The sequence below is a fragment of the Muntiacus reevesi genome, chromosome 5 (genome assembly GCF_963930625.1).
Source record: "Muntiacus reevesi chromosome 5, mMunRee1.1, whole genome shotgun sequence".
Lineage (NCBI taxonomy): Eukaryota > Metazoa > Chordata > Mammalia > Artiodactyla > Cervidae > Muntiacus > Muntiacus reevesi.
In genome coordinates this window covers 28,416,831-28,442,123 of record NC_089253.1, presented here as the reverse complement: position 1 = coordinate 28,442,123, position 25,293 = coordinate 28,416,831, and the positions used below count along the sequence as shown (strand labels likewise).

Genomic DNA, 25,293 nt, shown 5'->3' with positions numbered 1-25,293 from the left:
CAGAGGTTACACTAGCAAGTTGTTGTTGTAAAAAAGGGAACGCTAGCATAGAGCAGGGGAAAATAGCATCCTTTCACATCAGAGACGTGGGTTTGATCCCTATGTTAGGAAAATTCCCTGGAGGAGGAAATGGCAACCCACTGCAGTACTGTTGCCTGAAGAATCCCTTGAACAGAATCTGGTGGACTGTGGTCCACAGGGTCGCAAAGAGTCGGAAACGACTAAAGCAACTTAGCACTAGTACTAGCTCCTAAACTACTGCATTGTAGAACTGCTTTTTCAGAAAATTAATTTGCTCCTTCATGAATAGTAAATAGCTACTGGAGATCAAACCAGTCAATCCTAAAAGAAATCAACCCTGAATATTCATTGGAAGGACTCATGCTGAAACTCCAATATGTTGGCCACCTAATGTGAAGAGGTGACTCCTTGGAAAAGACCCTGGTGCTGGGAATGATTGAGGGAAGGAGGAGAAGGGGATGACAAAGGATGAGATGGTTAGATAGTATCACCGACTCAATGGACATGAACTTGAGCAAACTCCAGGAGATAGCGAAGGACAGGGAAGTCTGGTATGCTGCAGTCCATGGAGTCGTAAAGAGTCGGACATGACTTAGTGACTGAATGACAACAACTGGAGATTAGATGTCTCCATGAATTATAAGTTGAAATGTTCTCTGTTTTAACTACTAGGGCTCAAATTGTGCTAACATTGTGTTAGATGACAGCATACTATGTGAGAGACCCTGAAATAATGCATTTCTTCAATCTCCTCTCTTTCTCTGCAGTTCCTTTTGAGACAGACACCAAAGCAGAAATAGTCCCATCTTCTGATCCCACTCAGAATGATAAAAGTGATGATTCAGAAACTGGATTATTGAGCTCATTTCCGGTGAAAGAACATTCCAGTGCCAAGGAATCATCATCAGAGAAAATTACTAGTGGCACCTCTGTCCCTGACGCCCCCATCATTCTGAGCCCCCCTCAGACACACACACCAGACACCTACAGCCTGGTCTGGAGGGCAGGGAAGGATGGCGGGCTGCCCATCAATGCCTATTTCGTGAAGTACCGAAAGGTAATGTCTTGTCATTTATGATCTTTCTCTTCTCACGTCTTCGCATCCTGTGTGTAACACGTGCTTATTATCTTTCACACTTGTGGAGTGGCAGGAGACAGAACAGGAGGATCCCAGGGTGAGGAGTTTGGGAGAGAGTCAGCAGTCATGCTGGGTTTACCAGTCTTATAAAAGCAGTGAGAATGAAGAACAAATAACTGCCCCCAGATTGGGATTTTAAGAACCGAGTAACTTGACAGTTGTTTTGTTGGCCATTCCTTGGGGTTTGAGGGATCTTAGTTCCCCAACCAGGGATAGAACCCTGGCCCTGACAGTGAAAGCCCCAAGTCCTAACCACTGGACCGCCAGGGATTCCCTGCTTCTTGACCTTTTTAATCAAACATTTTAACCCCTTGGGTGTAAAGCTTTATAAACCGCTTTTTAAGAAATAATTCCTTCCTTCTCTGAAGTGGCAGAAGACGGTTTGTTTAGCGAAGAAGCAATTTCTTATTAGAAACCACTGTTTGAACAAAGTTGTTCTGTTATAATCTCTGACTAATATTTTCATTTCAAGTTGTCTTCCTAATTGTATTAATATCTTTCATTGTTTGGTTATTTATTATGGTAAATGTTAGTCCATCTCAATTGATTTTTCAGATGGTATTTTTTATCCACAGGCTTATATTAAAACAAGATGAAAATCCTCCCCTCTTTGTTTAATGAGACTGGTAAATGAAATGGGAGGAGATGTACTCATATTTAAAATAATTTTCTATATTCAAGATGTTTTGGTATCCATCATTTAATAGGAACTTTTTTTTATCCTTTAGGTATTTTTTTAATTGAAGTATAGTTGATTCACAATGCTAATTACTGCTGTATAGCATAGGTATTCAGTTATCCCTATATATACATTTTTAAAAAACATTCCTTTCCATTATGGTTTATTATAGGATATTGAATATCTAGTTCTCTGTACTATACAGTAAGACCTTGTTGTTTTCCCATCCTATGTATAAAAGCTTATGTCTGCTGGTCCAGCCTCCCACTCCATTTCTCCCCCTCCAGTAATATTTTTAATATCTGGAAAAATTAACATAATGATACTTGAAAATTTATTCAGTTTTTAACTTGATGATTCTAGATGAAGGAAGTTCTACTGGTAACCCTATCCACATGGAAACTTCCATGAATGTTGGCTCTTGGTTTTGTTAATGAAGGCATAACAGATTGGATCTCTTTTTCTTTCCTTCAACTCACTGAACAGTGTAAAGACATGAAGCAAGACTGTTAGAAATATGTAATGCATAATTGCATAATTTATACAGACATAAACATGAACTATGATTTATCAGGTATTGTGTATATTGTATATTATTATTAATACTTATTATTGTTTACTTATTTAATTCTCCCATTAGCTCAGTAAGAAAGGAGCAATGTTTCCATTACCAGGAAAGGAAACAACTGGGTAATCAAGTAACCTACTTGAGGCCATGTTAGTGGCAGCTGAGGAAGCAGTAGTCTTTTTCAAAAACAGTGAGAATCCCAAAGTTCTCACTATAGGTCTCCTTCTGTTTCTTAATTGGAAGAGGCATTGTGTCTCTTTCACTTCTGACTGTGTATCACTTCCCCAAATTCATTTTGGAATTGAAGGACTTCTAGTTTTTACCCAATTGAAATGGAAAGATTTTCTGCCCTGTATCTCCATTTTTGAAAAATGCCTTGTTTTCGCTTGGGTAGCTGGAGGATGGTGTTGGTGTCGTGGGGAGCTGGCACACAGTTCGAGTCCCAGGAAGTGAGAATGAGCTCCATTTAACGGAACTGGAGCCGTCGAGTCTCTACGAAGTTTTGATGGTGGCGAGGAGTGCAGCCGGGGAAGGACAGCCTGCCATGCTCACCTTCCGAACCAGCAAAGGTGAGTATAATCTTCCTTCAGAGGAGGGAATTGGCTGTACTGATGTCACTTTTTAATAATTAGTGTCATTTGGGGGTAGCAAAGTTTCTTATATATAAATTTACTAAATAAGCCTATTATAGTACCTCTTGGGGCCACATTTAGATGGTTGTATTCCTCTAGTCCATCTAGCATTTCACGGATATTTTTGAGAGTTTATGATAGGTAGGAAAAGGCAATGGCACCCCACTCCAGTACTCTTGCCTGGAGAATCCCAGGGACAGGAGCCTGGTGGGCTGCCGTCTGTGGGCTCACACAGAGTTGGACACGACTGCCGTGACTTAGCAGCAGCAGCAGCATGATAGGTAAGGCATTAGGTCAAAGGACACAGGGAAAACAAGGATAATCAAGACAAAATCCATCCTGATAGAGCTTCTACTTTGCTAAGAAAGGTAAGACATATACATAAATGCCAGCTCAAGGCAAAATTTCAGTTCAGCTAGTATTTACTGAATGACTTCTCAGTGCCAGGCAGTAAACAAAATAGATAAGACTCATTTGCTGTCAGGGAGCTTCCATTCTAGTTGGGAGAAGCATACGCATAAGTTACAAGAACATTAGTAGGTGGTGAGTGTTAACAAGAGAAATAAATTAAGGGATGGGTATAGCATGGGCTTCTCAGGTGGTGCTAGTGGTAAACAATCCACCTGCCAGTGCAGGAGACCTAAGGGATGTGGGTTTGATCCCTGGGTTGGGAAGATCCCCTGGAGCAGGAAATGGCAGCCCACTCCAGTATTCTTGCCTGGAGACTCCCATGGACAGAGGAGCCTGGTGGGCTACAGTCTATAGGGTCACAAAGAGTCGGACACGACTGAAACGACTTAGCATGCACGCACGTGGGGTAGTAGCGTCTGTCACAGTTTGAGCAGGTGGCCAGAGAATTGAGCAGTTGACAGCAGGGCAGAACTTTAAGGAGGTGTGTGGAAGCCCATGTGAGTATCTGGGGCTAGAATGTCCCAGTAGAGAGGATAGCACGTGGGTGTGCTTGGCGTTTCCATGGAGCACTGAGGGTTCCAAGGAGCACTCCCACAGTGATGGGAATAAAGTAAGTGGGGAGGGGAGAACGCTCAGGGAGATGGATGATCATCAGCACATTGTCCCACCTGCGGGGACACCGACTTTAACCCTGAGTGAACTGGGAGCGTTGGAGGGTTTTGAGCAGAGTTGTGACACTGTCTCTTGTGTGTTTCAATGCTGGCTATAGGGCCTTGCTGACTGTAGGGTAAGGATAGACTGGAGGAGGGCAGAGGAATAGGGAGGGACCGGATCTGACATGGTCTAAGGAAGACAAGATGCCAGAGGATAGTCTTCTGTGGGGTAGTTTGTGAGGGTGGTGGTGGTGGTTTAGTTGCTCAGTCATGTCCAACTCTTGAGACCCCATGGACTGTAAGCCTGCCAACCTCCTCTGTCCATGGGATTCTCCAGGCAAGAATACTGGAGTGGGTTGCCATTTACTTCTCCAGGGGATCTTCCCAACCCAGGGATCAAACCCAGGTCTCCTGTATTGCAGGCAGATTCTTTACTGACTGAGCTACAAGGGAAGCCCACCTAGTTTGTCAAGGTAGCTTGATTGAAAAGATGCCATTTCTGGGCTTCACTGGTGACTCAGTGTAAAGAATCCATCTGCCAATGCAAGAGACACGAGTTCAGTCCCTGTTTGGGAAGATCCCACGTGCTTCGGCGCAACGAAACCCATGCAACTGGTGAACCTGTGCTCCAGAGCCGGGTAGTCACAACTATTGAGGCCTGTGTGCCCTGGAGCCCGTGAGCAAGAGAAGCCAAGCCACCACAATGAGAAGCCCATATGCTGCAGCTAGAGAGTAGCCCCTACTCGGCACACCTAGAGAAAAGCCTGCACAGCAATGAAGACCCAGCACTGTCATAAATATATAAATAAAATAAAAAATTTTTAAAAAGATGCCGTCATAGGTTGGCCATAAATGAACAGAAAGACTTCCATGAACAGAGACAGGAATTGGACAGAAGAGTTTTTGGTGTGGCACAGTATTGGAAAGGAGTTCTGATGATTGAAAAGAAATTGTCTTTGGCTTTTGAAAAAGATCCTTTTATTTAGTTACTGTGTCTGGCCAGAAAAATGATGAGTATTTCTTATTTGAAATGTATTTTGAGTTATTACCCATAATTAGTCCTTAGTTGTTTATGCAGTCTGACCTGCAAATACTGGATAATGAGCATGTATTTCAGTTCTAAAATAATCACTCAATTTCATTTTTTGCCCCTTGAAATTTTAAAACAGCATGACAGCTTTCACATGAAGAAACTTAACAGAAGCTCTTAAATAATGATTTTTCTGCATCAGAATTAAGAAATATGTACAGTAAAAATAAAAGTGGGTGAATTGCTTGAAAACTTTTATTATAGTCATTTGGCTTTTTCATTTGTGTCATTTTTTATGTGTGTAAATTAAAGCTACCCTGGTGAAGAGAGACACATTTTTGTTATAGGTACTAGAAAAAGACAAAGTAACTTTTCAAGTTAATTCCTCATATTAGCTAAGTAATTACAATGTAGGTTTTAAATTTAGATACTGTAACAGATAAGTTCATATATTTATATGCCAGTTGAGTTTCATGAGTCTCTTGGACTGCAAGGAGATCCAACCAGTCCATCCTAAAGGAGATCAGTCCTGGGTGTTCATTGGAAGAACTGATGCTGAAGCTGAAACTCCAGTACTTTGGCCACCTCATGAGAAGAGTTGACTCATTGGAAAAGACCCTGATGCTGGGAGGGACTGGGGGCGGGAGGAGAATGGGATGACAGAGGATAAGATGGCTGGATGGCATCACTGACTCGATGGACATGAGTTTGGGTAAACTCCGGGAGTTGGTGATGGACAGGGAGGCCTGGCATGCTGCGATTCATGGGGTCTCAAGAGTCGGACACGACTGAGCGACTGAACTGAACTGAGCTGAGTTTCATAGTATCTTTTCTTACTTATGCGTAGAAGCTTATTCATATTACATTATGTTATGTTATACCTTTCTAGAGAAAACAGCATCGTCCAAAAATACCCAGGCCTCCTCTCCACCTGTAGGCATCCCTAAGAGCCCTGTTGTTTCAGAGGCTGCAGACAACTTCGGAGTGGTACTCACAGATTCCTCTAGGCATAGTGGAGGTAAAGAGAAGATTCTTCATTTATTCATTCTGTTTGTTTCCAAATGTAACTGACCTGCTTCAGGTTATTAGGGGGTGGAGTGGGAGGGGTGGAGTGGGACAGGATATTTATTATTCAAATTATATCCTACCATATAGCTCTTTTAGGTTTTGTTTCAACCATTTTAAAATGTCTTGAATTTGAAATCTTGAATACCCAGTACCATGATTGATATTCAAAGTAATAAACTCAGATTTCAAATGTTATGATACTAAGTTTTTAGAACTCACAAAAAGGATTTTTCTGTCTCCTGTCTGGCATGGAAACCACATTTACATTGGAACCCTGAACATCTGACTTGTTTTTTTTTTAATGATTTGTGAAAATATATCATGGTACCTATAGTATGACTTAGTTTTTTATTGAATGATTGCGTGTCATTCTCAGCTTTATTGTTATATCATGTTGATCTTACAGTGTTTAGATGTCATAGCAATAAGATTTTTAAGACTTCTTTTTAGTATTTAATCATACATGAATTCTCCCATTAAAACATGATGTGCTTTTTGTGATCTAGGGAAGGCTTAACATTTTATTACTGAGCTCTAAGAATTTTCAAGCTTCTCTTCCCTATTTTTATAGTCTTCCATGAGTTGGTCTCAGACAGAAGCAAGTCATAACATTTGAACGCCTCTGTGGAGTACCCCTGCGTCTTCAGTATCATGAGCTGCTTTTTCTTGAGTCCTTTCACCTTTGAGATCAGAAGAACAAAAACCTCATGAATTAACACAGTGTACTAAAGGCTGGAACAGCAGAGATCAAATAAATCTTGCCCTTGGAGAGGCTTACAGTATAGGAGATGGTGCAGACAATTAAACCAATACCAATATAGCAGGGAAGATGGATTAACCAGCAATGATGGTTTTGATTCTACCTTGGAATCAAACATTTCACAAGAGATTTATGTAAATCAGTTACTTGATAGGAAGGAGGCCCAGTGGCTGGCTGTAAGAGATGTTCCCTAAGCTAAGCTTCAAAGGCAAGAATGTTATAGCTGAATGAAGAACCTGGAGAAACAGTTCTAGGCAGAGACCTCTCATGCAGAGACAGATGGTAGACATGTTCTATTTCATTTAGAGATTCAGAGATTTTATTTAGTGCTATGGGGAATCATGCTTCAGTGGGGGAGGAAAGCAGTTGCCTTGTATGATGTTCTTAAAGATTCAGTCTTTCCCTAAAAGCTATGAAGAAGCCCAAGGATTTTAGAGATGGGACGGGGCAGTGGCATCAGATGAGGCTTGGAAATACAGACAGTGACAGTGTGGATGGAGAAGGACACAGACAAGAGATGAAGGGAACTGAATCCTCATTGAATGAGAGTGAGAAATACGGTGGCTTGGGCAACTTGAACTATTTACCAGGATAGGTGATAAGAATTCGTTGCTGAAGGTTATGGATTCTGTTCTGGCAATCATGAGTTTGGTGTTATCCAAGCAGAGATAACCATAAAGAAATGATTTATTTAATCTTCACAATAACCCTGTGAGGAAGGGAGCGTCAGCATATTACAGATCAGGAAACTGGGACTCAAGGGGGTTATGGAACTTGCCTAAGGTCACCCAGAGAGTGGTGGAACTGCTATCTGCAGTCAGACAGTTAGACTCCAAGAGCAGTGTTCTTTATCTCCTTTCACATGCTGTTTCTTTTGAGTATTGATGGTATTCTTCTCTTTAGGGACTTTCCCCTAATAACGTTCTTTTTCTACTTGGTCTGTGGTATTCTTTATGAGTTTTAACCTCATGTGAATCAACAGAGGAAGTTGTTTTGTTATCTTCGTGTTACATGTAACTCTATGGCTGATTCGTGTCAATGTATGACACAACCCATTGAAATGTTGTGAAGTAATTGGCCTCCAACTAATAAAATAAAATTAAAAAAAAAAAATAATAATAAGTTTAAAAAAATAATAAAAAAAAATAGAGATTCACTAACTCCTATTCATTCTGTTTCCATTGCTTTCTAACTTGAAAGGAATACAGTAAGTATCATGCCAAGTTGCCTGCTTTGAATGTATTCATCTTTTCATCCATTAGACAATTTGTTTTTAAAATGCCACAAATTTCTTCATACAGGCACCATATGCAACATTACTTTGTTATGTGTATTCAGATTGAAGAGATGTTGAGACAGAGAGGTGTTGGTGGAGGCCAGATCCAGGCTAGACAGAGATGGGGCTTCCTGAGTAATTCATTGAAGTGATGTAACTGTGGGGGCTTCCCTGGTGGCTCAGCAAAAAAGAATCCACCTGCTGATGCAGGAGATATGGGTTCGATCCCTGGGTCAGGAAGATCCCCTGAAGAAGGAAATGGCAACCCACTCCAGTGTCCTTGCCTGGGAAATCCCGCAAACAGAGGAGCCTGGCAGGCTACAGTCCATGGGACTGCAGAGAGTCAGACATGAGTTAGCGACTAAAACGACAACAATGTAACCGTGGTCCAGAGCTGGTCCTCCTTGTTCTAGCTCTAGAAACATGATAGTTAGCGTGTGGAAGGGTAGTCGGTCTTCTTGATAACCAGCTCATTCTTAAAAAATTCCCAGGTGATTAATGTAACGTGGGATGGTGGTTTACTACTTTCTCACTGTCATACCGACCAGGTTGTTTCTGTCAGCATCCTTGCTTTGTAGGGACCAAGTGGGAAGCCATTTATAACCACAAGATTGCTTGGCCAGCAGTTAGAGACACGTGTTGGGTACACAGTTTAAATGATGAGCTCACTCCTGAGGTTTCCACCTGCCATGGAATCAAGACTGTCTCATCTGTGGGCTGGGACATCCCTCCCCTTGGCCATGCTAACCAAAAGCTGCCAGGTGTTGGCTCTCTGACCATCCTTTCCTACAGGTTCATGTGGATGATCACGTGGATCATGTTTCTTGATAACACTTGTCTTTATTTAACTGTGAATCTGTCTTCCTTTTTATCAGCATTGATTTTATTGGTTCAGTTTATTGGTTCTATTTACTGTTTGCAGTCTGTTTTCTGGACTAGCATTCCTGTAGCTTTGAAGTGTGTTAAGATACATACAATAGTAATAGCTACATTGCTGATTATTGACAGGCTATGATCATAAGAGCTAATAAATAGAACAATCTATAGACTGTTGGCTGAATATGTTTTCTATAGCTTGCTTGGATAAAGAAAACCATTTAAATAACACATCATTTTGAAAATTTACTGTAAAAGAAAAAGAAAATTTACTATAAATTATTACCACAGTCAGACTTGAAGCACCAAATAATAATTACTTATATTGTTTTAGCAGGCCTCAGTGATCATACTCATTAACTTTCAGATTTTCAGAGATACTTATCAAGTTTATAAATTATCTCACTTTTTCTGCTACTTCTGTTATTTCATTGCACATTAACTTTTCAGAGGACAGAAAGATAGTCATAATGTTATTAACTCTGGCAAGTATTTCAACTCTGGTGAAGAGCCTTTAATAAAGTGATATTTGGGATTTACCCCTTTTAGTTCATTTGAGTAGTTCTTGTCTCTGATGCTGAGGGTTATCGAAATGAGTTTTTCCATTTTCAGTCCCAGAGGCACCTGACCGGCCTACTATCTCCACTGCGTCAGAGACATCTGTCTATGTCACATGGATTCCTCGGGCTAACGGGGGCTCTCCAATCACTGCCTTCAAGGTCGAATATAAACGGATGAGGACTAGTGATTGGCTGGTGGCAGCTGAAGACATCCCTCCTTCGAAGCTTTCTGTGGAAGTTCGTAGTTTAGAGCCAGGTAGTTATATTCAAACATTTTGTTTTAGAACATCAGTGCTGACTTTAGATGCATATTTGTCTTTTTTTTTTTTTTTTTTACCATGCCTACTGCATGTAGGATATTAGTTTCCTGACCAGGGATCCAATCTGTGTCCCCCGCATTGGGAAGTCTTAACCACTGGACCACCAGGGAAATCCCTAAATGCATATTTTAATAATCTTATATTCTTCTAATTGTTAAAGTAATGGGAGCTTATTGTATAAAAATTTGAAAGCAAAGTATAAAAAGAGAATACTTACCCCAAACCCACCCATCTAGAGATAACCATTGTTTATATTATGTTGTATTTCTTTCTAGTCCTTTTTCCTTTCTAATACAAGTTGGGATCATGCCATAAATATTGTCTTGTGACCCCCTTTTCCCATGTTATATCATAATTAACAATTCTTCAGAACTCAGTTTTTAATAACTGTATCTATCATGTAAGTATATCATGATTGACTTAACCTAGTCTTTATTTCTGGGCTTTAGATTATTTCTAACTGCAAATGAGTGGAAGTAGGGTTGTGGTGACATCTTTGTGTGTGTGTATGTGTATGTATTCTGCTATGAATGAATGTTTTAAGAGGAAAATTGCTTGTTATTTGACTACCATTGATCTGATGATGCATCTTAGCATGGTTTAACCCACTGCTTTGTTTTATGGCTATGAGACAACATTCAGCACCTCTTTGTTCTGTTAAGTTTTGTTTCAGCATCAGGGGAGCTTCTCCAGACCCACTCTGTCTTAGTTGCTCAGTCATGTCCAACTCTTTGTGACCCCATGGACTGTAGCCCACAGGCTGCTTTGTCCATGGGGATTCTCCAGGCTAGAATACTGGAGTGTTGCCATGCCCTCCTCCAGGGGATCTTCCCAACCCAGGGATCAAACCCAGGTCTCCTGCATTGCAGGCAGATTCTTTACCATCTGAGCCACCAGGGAAGCCCATCCAGACCCCCTAATATATGAAACCATAAAAGAGAAAAGCACTAATCACAAATCAACTTTCCTTACTTCTGTTTGTTTGGGTTTCATGACTGTTTTTGTTGATGGACTTTTAAATGTACTTTAGCAGCAAAAACCCGTGTTTGTCTGACTGGTAACAGGAGGAGCTCAGGAATATGTAGGTACATTTGGGAGAAGGTGGCTGTTTTAAATATGAGCAAAGCTAAGTAACATTTTATAGATAGAAAGGACTGTTTTCAGAAGATCAGGGGTTATTTTTGAGCTTTTGTGAAACTTGCTTTAGGGGTCTAATTTATTCTTTAGATTCCGATTTTCAGAAACTCACAGTGCTTAGAGTTTTTTTTTTAAGTTCTTAATATCTAAGCCAAACAAATACCTTCTGTTGTAGCTTAAATCTGCTCTTTCTTATCCTCTTATTAGAGGGAGCAGAGTGACATCTGTGATCAACCACACAGTGCCTCTTCATAGCTGTATTCCCTGTGTTAAACTTCGCTTCAGTTGTTTCTTTCAAAGTGAAAAAAACCTATTGGGTTGACCGTAAAGTTCGTTTGGATTTTTCCTATGTTCTTACGGAAAAACCCAAACAAATATTCTTGCCAACCCAATAGTTTCAGCAACCCATTCCAGTATTCTTGCCTGGGAAATCCCATGGACAGAGGAGCCTGGCGGGCTACAGTCCCTGGGGCTGCAAAGACTGGGACACGACTTAGTGACTAAACACCACCACCATCACCACCAGCTAGTCCTGTATTTGATGGGTATGACTTTAGAACAGGATGTTGAAAGAGAAATGTGCCCTTTCCTCTTCTCTCCTTGCTTCCTTCCATGAGGAGCAGCATCTGTCTCTCCCAGGGATCCCCAGTAAGGTATTGGAATCTTGAACACACACAATGATTGCATGCAGTACCAGTGGAGTTGGCAAGTGGGTTGAAATCTATTCACCATCTAGGCTTTAGAGCATGTCGTTGTTATTGCAGAGAGATGCTTAGTACTATTGTTGTATTTTGAATATTGTCCCTTAAATTCTGTTTATTTCCCCCTCCCTCAAAAGGTTCAACATACAAATTTAGGGTCATTGCTATCAACCATTATGGTGAGAGTTTTCGGAGTTCAGCTTCTCGTCCGTACCAGGTGGCTGGGTTCCCCAATCGCTTTTCTAATCGTCCAATAACTGGACCTCACATCGCATACACAGAAGCTGTCAGTGATACTCAGATCATGCTAAAGTGGACGGTAAGTAAAACATCTTGTCTAATGACAAAAGTTTCTGATGTGGCCATGTTAATTTAGTATCGGGACATGACACTATGAATGGGAAATATTTGAACTTTTAAGTAAGAGGAAATTGAGGGGCACAAATTTGTGTATAAGAGGGGCAGGTTTGGGTTTTTTTTTTTTTTTTACTTTTTATTTTATAATGGAGTATTAACTGATTGGGGCTTCCCAGGTGGCGCTCCAGTGGTAAAGAGCCCGCCTGCCAAAGCAGGAGACATAAGAGATATGAGTTCAATCCCTGGGTTGGGAAGATTCCCTGGAGGAGGGCATGGCAACCCACTCCAGTATTCTTGCCTGGAGAATCCCGTGGCCAGAGGATCCTGGTGGGTTATAGTCCATGGGGATGAACAGAGTCAGACACAACTGAACTGAGGCGACTTAGCACACACACACTCCTAGCTGATCAACAGTGTGATGGTTTCAGATGCACAGCAGAGTGACTCAGCCATACATACACATATATCCCTACTTCCCCCAGATTCCCCTCCCATCCAGGCTCAGGGGGCAGGGCTAAAAAGAAAATGATTGTCTCTTCAGCTCTCATCCAAGTATTAACATAATCACCATTTTGTGTTTCATTGCTTTTGAGCCCAATGTACTTTTTTGTCTTTGAGCCAAGTGAGACATATTGCTATATTTTTGTTTAGCCCTGCAGTAAGCGAAAATGCTCTCAATACCTTTGAATACCTTTAAATTAAATTTTAAATGGCTATCAAGGATGTCTATAAAATGAAGCTCAAAATATATTGCCACACAGATAAATAAATCTTAATGGATGTAAAAGTTACATTATTTTTGTCTTTGACAAGTCTTTGCTTCTCTTTTCTAGTACATTCCATCGAGTAACAATAACACTCCCATCCAAGGATTTTATATCTATTACCGGCCAACGGATAGTGATAATGACAGTGATTACAAGAGGGATATTGTAGAAGGTAAGTACCGTGGACAAACTAGAGTCTTAATAAGGGAGTTTTGGAGGGAGAGGGTTTATAAATATTATGAAAAACATCCCAGGGTAAAATAGAATAAAAAATGAAATGACATATATACTATTACTTTGAATTTTTTCCAAAGAAAGTTAATTTGTCCAATTTAATACAGTGGACCCTTGAAGAGTGAGGGGTTGGTGGCTCAGTCTGTAAAGAATCTGCCTGCAATGCAGGAGCTGCAGGAGACTCATGTTTGATCCTTGGGTCAGGAGGATCCCCTGGAAGAAGGCATGGCAGCCCACTCCAGTATTCTTGCCTGGAAAATCCTATGGACAGAGGAGCCTGGCAGGCTACAGTCCATAGGATCACAAAGAGTCAGGCACAACTGAAGAGATTTTGCACGTATGAATCCTAGTTCGGTTTTGCATATGTGTGTGTATATGAAATTATTTGCTTAACATTTGCTTCTCCCACTAAATGTTAATCTCCTCATGGCAGAGGGCCTTCTTTCTCACGGCTGTATCCCAAGCCTTACACTGTTGAGTTGTTTGGTATTTATTGAGTGAATGAATGGGTGAATGCTCAGAGTCCAGAAAAGAATGGTGGCGTGTCTAGGGTGATCAGGTTGGAAAAAAGACATCTATTGTAGCCAGCAGCAGAACAGCTGTCTTCAAGTTGTGTTTTTTTTTTTAATTTATTACTTTGGCTCCTCTGGGTCTTCGTTGCTGTGCTGGGGTTTCTCCAGTTGCAGGGAGCTGGGGCTACTCTCTCGTCTCACGGTGCGGGCTTCTCGTGGTGGCTTCTCCCCTCGCAGAGCACAGGCTCCAGGTACTTGTGAGCTTAGTAGTTGTGGTACCTGTGCTTAGTTGCTTCACAGCATGTGGCATCTTCTCGGGTGAGGGATCAATCCCGTGTCTACTGCATCGGCAGGCAGATTCCTAACCATTATACCACTGGGAAAGTCCTGTCTTCAAGTATTTAAGGACTAGGATGTGGAAGGAGGTACTCAGTCTGTTGGGGGAGGGCAGCTAGAAGGAAATCGTGTGAGGAAGAACCCTTTCATGCCATATTTCTAACATGGGTTCCCGCACAAAATAATAAACTCCCTAATTTGGGAGGTGTTCAGTAGAAGCTGGATACCTGTTTCTCAGTGGTATCTTGGAACAGATTCTTGCTTTGGGAGGAAGGCTTCTTCTGAGGTCTTTTTTCACTCTAAGATTCTTTTTTTTTTGAAGTATTAATCTTATGAACCATCTCAAAAAATTTTCCCAAGCCAAAGTGACTTTCCTCTGACTTTTCGACATCAAATAATTTTTTGTTATAAGTAATCTTATAATAAATTATTTTAATAGGTGCCATCATGTTTCTTTAAATATTGTGGTTTACTTTTTGTTATTTATCCAGTGGAATTACTCTTGTGATGTGATGAAAAATTTGTTAACTAAATTTTAGTACCTGGCACAGAGTAGGTGCTCCCTAAATATTTTTTGAATGCAAGAGTGATTGTTTCTCTTTTCTCAATCCAGAAAAATAGGAAAGAAATGAGTTCCCCAAACCCGCCTTCTTCATAAAGATTTGGGGGAGTGTGGAAAAATCATTGTTAGTGGCAAGAAAGATTTAGTTAAGTCAAGATGGTAGCTTCCTGGAGGGAGCAGCGGCTGGAGGGAGCGTGAGGGAGGCCAGGAACACTTGCTTCACCTGGGTGCTGGTCCCACGGCTGTGCTGTGTGTGTGAACATTCATCTCTGCAGTGATGGATCCTTCTTCATATGCATGTTCATGAAAGGAAACAGGATTGTTAGTGACCAATCTACACTGTAGTCCTGGCTCAGTCTTCATTTTAGTTGTGTCTGGGTTAGGCAGGTGGAGCTGTCCGGTTTTTAGTTTTAAAATCTTTTGAGAGAGGTTACACTTTCCTTAGAAGGTCATTCTAAACAAGGCAAATGTAAATGAAACAAACATCCCTCTCTGTCTCCGTCAATATCACTCTCTCCCCTCCCCTTCCCGGTTCAACTCTAGAAATGTGCCGAGAAACACTTTCTGTATTCTCTAGCTAAATCTTTGAACATTTGCAGACTTGAGTGTTGCGTGTGTGGAGCTGGGAAATTCCTCTAAAGGAGCTTTTGTTTCTATTACCAGCATCTGTACATGCGAGCTTTGCCTTGTGGTTCACAGAGAACTTGTTTATGAACGTAATAGAGCAGTTAGCTGTTTAAGTGGGCTTCACTGTGCTGTGTAATTTGCTTATTCCTCATTTTCAGGTTTATGCACTTGAAATTCTTTTTGTGGCAGTTGGAAACTATTGGCTTGCTCTCCAGAGCCGAGAAACAGAAGTATTTATCCTTTACATATAAAGTTTTCTCTAAAGTTTTAGATTACTTACGTATATCAACTCAAAATGGTTTAAGCTTTGAAATGCAATTATGTTGTTAAAGAGTACAGTAAGAGAAGAGCAATTATACTGGTACCCTTCGTTTTGAATTAAGTTCCACGTTTAGATAAGCTATAAACGTTTTGAACATACCAGTGTTTTTGTGATGATTATTTTAATCTTGTAAATTAAATTGAGTTCCAAGTAAATCAGAGTACGTCATCCTGATCTTTAAGTCTGTGCTTTCATTTTTTTACTTTTTCTAAAACATTCTTGGTGAAAAAAACTGCCTGCCGAGCAAACAGCATGCTGGTTGATTGATTATAAACCTAATAATACACTTAGGTGTCTTATTTGTCAACGACCTGTAAAACCTTTCTGGTGATATTTCCTATAATCAGAATAATTCCAATAACAATGGGATATTATTCTAATAAGATATGTATTAGTTCATTTTCTCCTACTAGTGACTTATCGGAAACTTAGTTTAATGCCATTTTTACTAGTGCTATGAAAGGAAAACTTCAAATCTAGTGTAATAATTATTCAAGTGAATGTTGATAAATGAGTGGAGGGCTGGGCCAGGAAAGACCTAAAGATAGAGAAAAAAGTAGAAGTCTTTTAGCAAAGTTTTTGGAATTTAAAAATAGATCTGTTCCCATCTCAAGTAGATTCTGAGTCAAGTTTCTTTTAGGATCCTCTTTACACTTATAAATGGGGCCTAGAATTCCCCACTTGTGGGTTTTTCATAGTCCTTCGATCCTAAAAAGCAGATTCTCTTCCTTATAAAATATGGGACTTGTAAAATATGAATGAGGGGCTTTGTGTTGGTGGCCTGGAAAGGGGTGTGCTTCCGGGTTGAGATGTTTTTGTCTATGTTGAATCAGGAAGAATCCCGGAGCCACTGGTTCTGTCAGCCAAGTCGATTTGACTTGTGTGTATAGTTTGTTTCATTTATTTTTTTTCTTCTCTCCCTTTAATTGACTCTTAAATCAGTTGGTGGTATAGTTGAGTTTCTAAGAAACAGTGAAAACAGTTTGAAGAGGCATTTTCTAAGAAGGATTAAAGGTGCTTGAAGAGTTCATTGAGTCTGGCAGACGTGTCCCTGTTTTTTAAAGTTTGTCACAGGTCCACGGAAGTAAAAACAGAGAGTGATTTATAATGAAGTTGCTCAGTTTAGAAGTGTTTCTAAATGAAATGCTGGCTGTGTGCCACGGATCACAGCCTCATTCTTTACTTGTGTGGTTTGGAGACCCGGATTCAAAAGGAAAGAGATGATGGGAGCAGTAGCCAAGAGCTTCCCATAGTAGACTTTGCTTTTTGAGCATTCATTTATATGTTGGAGGACTTCCCTGATGGCTCAGGGGTAAAGAATCTGCCTGCAGTGCAGGAGACACAGAGACACGGGTTCCATGCCTGGGTCAGAACGATCCCCTGAAGACAGAAATGACAACCCACTCCAGTATTCTTGCTAGGAGAATTGATGGACCCAGGAGCCTGGCAGGCTACAGTCCATGGGGTTGCAAAGGGTCAGACACGACTGAGCACACACACACACACACACACACACACACACACACACACACTCACACACACACACACACACACACACACACACACACTGTGTCTCATTAGAGTGGAACTGAGAGTTTTGCTGAGGTCTGTCTTGTAATGGTCACTTGTTCTGGGAAAGACATTGTTTTCTGACTTCATACATGGCATTGCTTTCTGGTGGATGAACAGAGTGGGTTGACTTGCTCACTGAAGAATGGGATCAAAGGACTTGAGGGTTTTCTTTTAACTTATGCATAAAATGAATATGTATTTTATGGAAGACTTACTACTAATTACTTGTAATGAAACAAAGTCTGAATCCCCACAGACAGGTTTAGCTTTAATTCAATTTCTCTCTCCTCTTTACCATTTCTTTTCATACCATGCAATAGAAATGCTGTTCATCTGTCGTGTATTGCTAAAAGTATAAGGACATTTTTATTGCTCAAACTGACTGTATGGTGATGGCTCCTGCTCCAACTTCATTTCAAAATTACTAAGTAATTTTATTGACTCTGTTGTTTAGGTTGTGGGATATTTAAAGCTTATCTTCTACTTTTCCTTTCTAGGTTCAAAGCAGTGGCACATGATCGGCCACCTGCAACCAGAAACCTCCTATGATATTAAAATGCAATGCTTCAACGAAGGAGGAGAGAGCGAGTTCAGTAATGTGATGATCTGTGAAACGAAAGGTAGGGGAGGGGTGAGAATTAGTGGTTTTTCCCTGGACAGAGCTAGGATTCTGAACTCTGGATTCCTTCTGACTGTCAACGTGTTTCCAAAGATATTTTGGACTGTTTTCTCGGTTACATCCACTTAGACTGTCTCAACAGCCTAGCCTTATGTCAACTAGAGCAGCGGTCCCCAACTTCATTGGCACCAGGCGCTGGTTTTATGGAAGACAGTTTCCCACAGACCAGGGAGGTGGGCAGGTGGTTTGGAATGATTCAAGTGCATTATATCTATTGTGCACTTTATTTCTATTATTACATCAGCTCCACCTCAGATCATCAGGCATTAGATCCTGGAGGTTGAGGACCCCTGGGCTAGAAAACTTGCCTTAAAAGTAGTTTAGATAAGTATTCATTGTAAGTTTCTGCATGCTTCTGGGTAGGTCACTTCCCTTTTTTTTTTTGGTCCTCCATGAAGGAATAGAAATATTTGCTGACTAATTTCTGAGATTGCTGAGAGAATTAGAATGCTTCCCCAAAAAAGTTAAAGAGAAGTCGCTACCTATGTTTAAAGTGGTTTTTGAATGACAAATATGTATACTACCTACTTGTTCAGTTAAGTGTAGTAGTTAAGTTCAGAATTAGTCGATAATTCTAAAGTAAGACTTCAACTGCCTGCAGACATAGATTAGCTGTAAAATACTACAATTGTTGAAAACAGAAGATACCACACTTGAGTAACAGAAGCACCCAAAGTGGAAACTGAGGCTCAGAAAGGTTGAATTCATATGCCAAGACTCAGCTTCATCATTTAATTCTGAATCATGTGTCTTTCTGCTTCAAAACCCACATGTTAAATTCACATTTAAACGTTTATACACACAGACCTGTAGACTAACCTTGAATTTCATTTGTTTAGCATATATTTGAGGACCTTTTTGTACTGGACACTGTAAGTATTAATGAACATTTCTTACTTGCCTCCAGATGCTGTGAAACTCAGAACAGAATTACATAAAAATGAAATTTCTTGTCTCTGCTCCCAAGACATTTAAGAATCTAGCCAGGCAGAACATAAAGCACAGACAACAATGTAGTAACTGTGTTGTTTTTAATAGTCTTATAGTATACATTGTTAATTGACTTTGCTGGGGAATCAAAGGTTGCAGCTATAGGTTTTCAGATGAGAGAAAAACAAAACCCATCTTTAAAATGTTAATTGGAACTTCCCTGGTGGTCCAGAGTTTAAGACTGCCTTACAGTGCAGGGGGTACAGGTTTGATCCCTGGTCAGGGAGCTAACATCCCACATGCCTCCTGGCCAAAAAAACTGAAGCAATATAAAACAGAAACAATATTGTAATAAATTCAATAAGGACTTTAAAAAATGGTCCACATAAAAAAACCCGAAAAATCTAAAAAAATAAAATTTTAACTGTTCACGCTGAATGACTTTCTAAAATGTATTACACAATCCCCAGCCTGTTTAAGTAGAACGTTGGATGCATGAGTTCACCTTTTTAAAGAAATGACTCAGGGTTCTTATTGTGAACAGTGATTATCTTATCTTAATAATTCAGTACAGTTTTCTCGGGAATGACACAGTGTTGGAGGCCAGCCACTCCCCCCCACTGTTAAAGATTGTGGACCAGCATGATTTTTGTTTAGTTCTCTGCTTTCTCTTTTTGTTTTGGCGCTTACCTTGCTCATGTCATGCTCCTGGCTCTCTCTTCTTATTCACATCCATGAGACCGTCTCACCCACTGCAAAAGTTTTTAAGTTCAGCGAGAGGTTGGCAACTGTTCATCAAGCTTGGTGGAATTATGAATAAATTCAGGGTAAATGAAGAGTGAATAAACCTGAAGGACTTCCCCATGAGTAATTGTGGTCTTTCATGTACAATCTGTAACATCCATTTTGCCTCAGAAACTTGTTTGTTGTCTTAGGAATTGGCAGGGACCTTAGAATTGTATAATCCAACACACCACCCAAAGTAGAAATTTCCTTTAGAGTCTTTGCCAGGTATTCTTCTAGCTTTCAATGATGCAGAGCTCTTTCCTATGAAAGGCAGCCTCTCCTTGACTGATTTCCAGCCCTGTTCTATAGAATTGAAGTTGCTAGAAAATGGAACCCCAATATAATATTAGTTGAAGTAGGTTTTTTTTTTTTTTAAAGATCACTCTGCTCCTGTAAGTAGTTAGGAGCCATAACAAGAAATGTAGAATAATAACTAATGACAGTAACAAAATTGACTGAACACTACCACATGCCAGGCTGTAAGCGGAGAGCTTTTTTACATGGATTAACTCATTTATTCTTTCATGGTTTTATTTATGTATCCTAATTTTTTAAGAAGTTTGGCTGCTCTGGGTCTTCCTTGTGGCGGGGAGTCTTTCTCTGGTTGTGGTGGGCGAGGGCATCTCTTGTTGTGGCACACGCGCTTCCCCGTGTGGTGCCAGGCGTCTCTTTCTGTTGTGGTACACAGGCTCTGGAGCACACGGGCTCAGTAGTTGTGGCGTGTGGGCGCTCTAGTTGTGCCTTAGACCCTACAGCACGTGGACTTCTCTAGTTGCGTCCCTAGGGCTCTCTCTAGTTGTGGCCTGCAGGCTTAGTTGCCCCACAGCATGTGGGATCTTCGTTCTCAGTTGTCTTGTTGCTGAGTTGTGTCCAACTCTTTGTGACCCCACGGACGGCAGCATGCCAGGCTTCCCAGGCCTCCGCTATCTCCCGGTGTTTGCTCAGATTCATATCCATTGAGTCGGTGATGCCATCCAACCATTTCATCCTCTGTCGCCCCCTTCTCCACCTGCCCTCAATCTTTCCCAGCATCAGGATCTGTTCCAATGAGTCGGCTCTTTGCATCAGGTGGCTGAGGTATCGGAGCTTCAGCATCAGTCCTTCCAATGAATATCCAGGGTTGATATCCTTTAGGATTGACTGGTTTGATCTCCTTGTTGTCCAGGGGACTCTCAAGAGTTCTTCAGCACCGCAATTTCAAAGCATCAGTTCTTTGGCGCTCAGCCTTTTTTATGGTCCAGCTCTCACCAGAGACCAAACCCACGTTGTCTAATTGGAAATTAGATTCTTAACCAATAGGCCACCAGGGAAGTCCCCTCATTTTCTCTTCATTACAACCTTAGGATGGAGCTGTTATTATGATGTCTATTTTCCACATGCAGAAACTGGTTCATGGAAGTTCAAGTCATATGGCTAAAGGGTACATGGCAGAATAGGATAGAAACCTGGACAGTCTGGTTCTAGAGACCAGGCCATCAACCGCTATGCTGTCTGCTGCTTCTCTATAACATGTAGCGCATTAAGAGCATGTTATCTGGGGACAGAGAAAGTGGGGTTTATGTGCCACCTGTTATTAGCTTTTGCTCTTGCCATTATCTAGAATACCAGTGAATTATATTAGGTAAAAGTACTGTGTTTACATGGACCTCAAGAGTTCTTGGTTTTAGAATGTTTAGTATTATTGAAGTTTTTGGAGTTGTATATAATTGTTCTAGTAGTCCAAAGTCTTGTCTTTTAATATGATTTGCAGGCAAAAGGCATAAAATATGTAATCATGAGTCTCATTCAGCTCAAAGTGTGTCAGACAGAAAGGAGTTTTTGTCCCATCTGTAGATTGCCATATTTTTATTTCAGCTCTTTGGGAGTCTTCTGCCAGTACAATTGAACAGATCATCATATAGCAGTTTGGGTTAGACCAAGTGCATCTGTGTCTCTGACCTGATGATTTCTCTAGAATTTGTGGCCTAAAACCTTAGCACATTACACTTTTAAACTTTGGAGCCCTCTTTGTGACTCATTGGTGGTCAGATCATCTCAGTCACAAGTGTAAACAGACTGGCTCGCGTTCCTAACCAGACCTCCTCCAGAGAGTAAACCGTTTCATAGAGACTGTCTTCACCCTGACATCATATTTTCCTTTCTGTTTTTCAACTAGTGAAACGGGTCCCTGGAGCTTCTGAGTATCCCATCAAAGACTTGAGCACCCCTCCAAATTCCTCGGGGAGTGGCGGGAACGTGGGCCCTGCCGCCAGCCCCACCAGAAGCAGCGACATGCTGTACCTGATCGTCGGCTGTGTGCTGGGGGTGATGGTGCTCATTCTCATGGCTTTCATTGCCATGTGCCTGTGGAAGAACCGCCAGCAGAACACCATACAGAGTAAGTCATTCGTTGGCGTCTCCTGCTCTTTTTTCTAAAGATGGGTAAAAAAATATTGTCAGAATAAATATTTTTTTCTAACACGTTTGTGCATGAGTGTTGTGGGATAGAACACATCAGATGCTCTTCATTCAGTGGAGATGACTTTAAGATGGTGCTAGCTGTCAGCCAAAATAAGTGGAGCATCAAATTAAATTGCCCCGGAGAAATAAACAGCAAAGGCCAAACTAAGCAGGTCTCTAAGTAAATAGCTGACTCAGTGCTGGGAAACTCTGGTGGTGCTGGACCACCAAAGAGGCTGAGGACTTGGAGCATGGAGCTTTGGAATTGCTGCAGGAACCCCTCCGTACTGCTCCAGATCTTGTCAACAAGGAATGAAAAAGGCATGATGGAAAGGAAGCTAGTGAAGACTGTTCTAAGTTACTGTCCTGGGATGACACAGATGAAGACGCCATGTCCTGATTCGGTACTTCGTGTACCAAAACAGCTCCAGAGTGGTGTCCCACCCCCAGAGACGGGTCCGGGAGCGCTGGAGCTGTCAGTGATGGCGCTGTAGTGAAATATGTAACCTAGAACCCTCTTCCCTTTTCTTTCCTCTTTTTTCATCCCCTCACCTGCTTACCGTTCCTCTTCCCCCAGCTATTATAAAAGAGGACAGTCAGATCAATCAGAGGCTTTAGTCTCTGCTAGGAGGAAGTATTTCAGTTTCCTCTTTGGCCCCAAAGTAAAGAGATGAAACAAAAGCAAAGACCCCCAGCAGTGATTAGCGCTCAGCAGCTCTTAGCTGGTTCCTGCCTATGGTCCCTTTTTAGTGAACAGCTCAGGGGGGGAAAGTGATTCATTTTCATCACCTTGTTGCCTTCCAGGAGATAGGCAGGGTGAGAAGTGGTGGAGATGGTGATGGTGGTGCCAGGCTAGAAGAGCTGGCCATCTTTTGGGTCTTTTTCTAAGTGGTTCTGATGTCATTGACTTTGATTGTGTGAGAGTGCACTAAATCACTAAGAGTACTGATCAGCTTGTCTGAGCAAGATTAATCTGGCTAAAGTTGCTTTCCTCTGAGACTTGAAAATATGTTGAAAGATGGGAAATGGTAAGGTTCATTGATGGAACCATTCATTCAGTCATTCATTCACAAGATAGTCTTTGTGGCTCTCACCTGTGTGCCCCACACTGTGGTGGACAGTGCAGGTATCATGCCCTCTTCATCCCGTTTAGTGGAGAAGAGAAGCGCTGGCAGTAACACACCTGTGCTGCTAACACATCTGTCACTGGAGGAGCGACAGCTACCCCGGTCTTGGCACTCTGCTCCAGTACCTTTTAAGAGCTGATCAAAACTCTGACAACGAATACTGTGCAGTTTAGATAATATACATTCTAAAGAACATTTCACGTTTTCTGAATACATCTGATAGGTGTGCTTCTGGAAGTCAGATATTTGAGGCAGCTATGGAAATACTTTTAATGTAAGGAAAGGGAATAATTAGCCTTTCATGCCCCGCAATTTCCAGCTTGGCTGTAATAACCAAGGACCTGTATGAATAGTGAATGCTTCCCCAATCCCATCCTTTTACTTAAGTGGTGTTTATTGCTTTTTGAAATATTCTACCTAAAGTTAGCCTTTTGCTGGCATTTTATACAATTTCTTTCGGCACTTTGAAGCATCAGGGAATTGAAACACATTTTCTTAGTGTTGCCGGTACTTTGATAGTTGCAACTTGCACAATTTATTCATTCTCTTTTGAGCAATTTCTCTCTGGCTGATTTCTGTGCCCATTAAAAGAGTCATAATTAACTCATAGTTCCTGGCTGCCTCCACACCGTTAAGGAAATAACAGTAATAACTTGATTAAAGCAAATCTCACAAAGAAGCTGTAAGTGAACACTTTTTAAGAGTGTATTTTAGTACAGTTGTGGTTTATTAGGGATTTAATTAATAAAACTTCCCGAACAAGAAGAATTGTCTCTTTCATTCCCTTACCCTTTCTGTTTGTTTGTTTGCTTTTTTTGTTCTCTCTCAACAGAATACGACCCACCAGGCTATCTCTACCAAGGGTCAGATGTCAATGGGCAGATGGTGGAATACACCACTCTGCCCGGCACAAACCGAATAAATGGAAGTGTTCATGGAAGCTTCAGCAATGGCTGCTCGCATCTGCACCATAAAGTCCCCAATGGAGTCAGCGGGAGCTTAAACGGAGGGCTCTACTCCGGGCACTTGAGCTCTCTAACCAGAACACGTGTGGATTTTGAACATCCTCGTCATCTAGTGAATGTAAGAGACCTACTTATAAATAAAAACCTCCCTGTGCCCCACGATGTCAGGGTGCAAGAACATGGTCAGCACGCGTGCTTTTCCCAATAGAGCAACCTCGCAGGCTCACTGGTGTAGCTGCTGTCACCAGCAGCCTCTTGATCCAGTCATCTTTTGAAGCTTTCTGTTATCAAGCAGTAGTTGTATTCATCAATCTGAATTATATCTAGAGTTATTTAGCACCAAAAGTGCAGGGCCAATTATAAACAGACTGGAAGTTATTCTTGAGATGAAGCGGAAATTCTATTGGCCGTGGACCAAGCCACATAGTTTAAATTTGATTTATTTAGAGCAAAGTCTAAAAGCTTATACGCTTAGAGGAGTCAGGCAGATGCTGAAATTGAGTGAAACAAGTTGGGGATGAGACAGAAGTAGTGGTGGTATGGGAGAGCCGTGTAGAAGCAGCCCCAGGGGGCTACCCTGGTGGCTCAGCGGTAAAGAATCGCCCTGCCAATGCAGGAGACACAGGTTCGATCCCTGAGCTGGGAAGATCATATGCTGCAGAGCAACTAAGCCCCTGGGCCAGAACTATGGAGCCTGTGCTCCAGAGCCTGCGAGCTGCAACTACTGAACCCACCCACGTGCTGCAACTACTGAAGCCCACAGGGCCTAGAGCCCACGCTCTGCAATAAGAGAAGTCACCGCAATGAAAGCCCCCACATCACAACTAGAGAGTAGCCCCCGCTCGCTCGCTGCAACTAGAGGAAAGCCCTTGTGGCAGTGAAGACCCAGCACAGCCAGAAAATAAATAGATACCATTTTTAAAAAAGAAAAAATAAGCAGCCCATGTTTAGGGCCTGTTGTCCACACACCCTGTGTGGCCAGGTCTTCTGAGTTTTCACATCTGTAAATCCAGGTGAAGTCTAGATTTTTTACATTTGGCAGCTAATTCCACTTTGAGAAAAAAGCCTTGCATGGGCCCTACACAGCATGGCTGTGTGCCCCCAGATTGTCACTTCTGACCTCCTGTGGGGTTTTCTTGATTTGTTTTGCCCCATGTGTGTTTTCTGGTTGCCTATAAGGCTTTTATATTTTATAAGATTAGTGTTCTCTTGCCACAAGGAGTGATAAACCTTTAGTACTGCTTTATT

The 25,293-nt window shown here is 41.4% G+C and overlaps 1 protein-coding gene across 1 annotated transcript in view; it reads left to right on the top strand.

Annotated features, from left to right (window-relative positions):
* Nucleotides 1–25,293, top strand: part of CDON (cell adhesion associated, oncogene regulated) — a 97,015-nt gene that overhangs the window by 49,438 nt on the left and 22,284 nt on the right. The window contains exons 10-18 of the mRNA XM_065937369.1: nt 789–1,078; nt 2,801–2,975; nt 6,022–6,150; nt 9,725–9,928; nt 11,968–12,149; nt 13,021–13,126; nt 17,617–17,739; nt 21,670–21,891; nt 23,913–24,163. Coding sequence (XP_065793441.1) covers nt 789–1,078; nt 2,801–2,975; nt 6,022–6,150; nt 9,725–9,928; nt 11,968–12,149; nt 13,021–13,126; nt 17,617–17,739; nt 21,670–21,891; nt 23,913–24,163 — 1,682 coding nt within the window. The remainder of the gene's footprint in view (nt 1–788; nt 1,079–2,800; nt 2,976–6,021; nt 6,151–9,724; nt 9,929–11,967; nt 12,150–13,020; nt 13,127–17,616; nt 17,740–21,669; nt 21,892–23,912; nt 24,164–25,293) is intronic.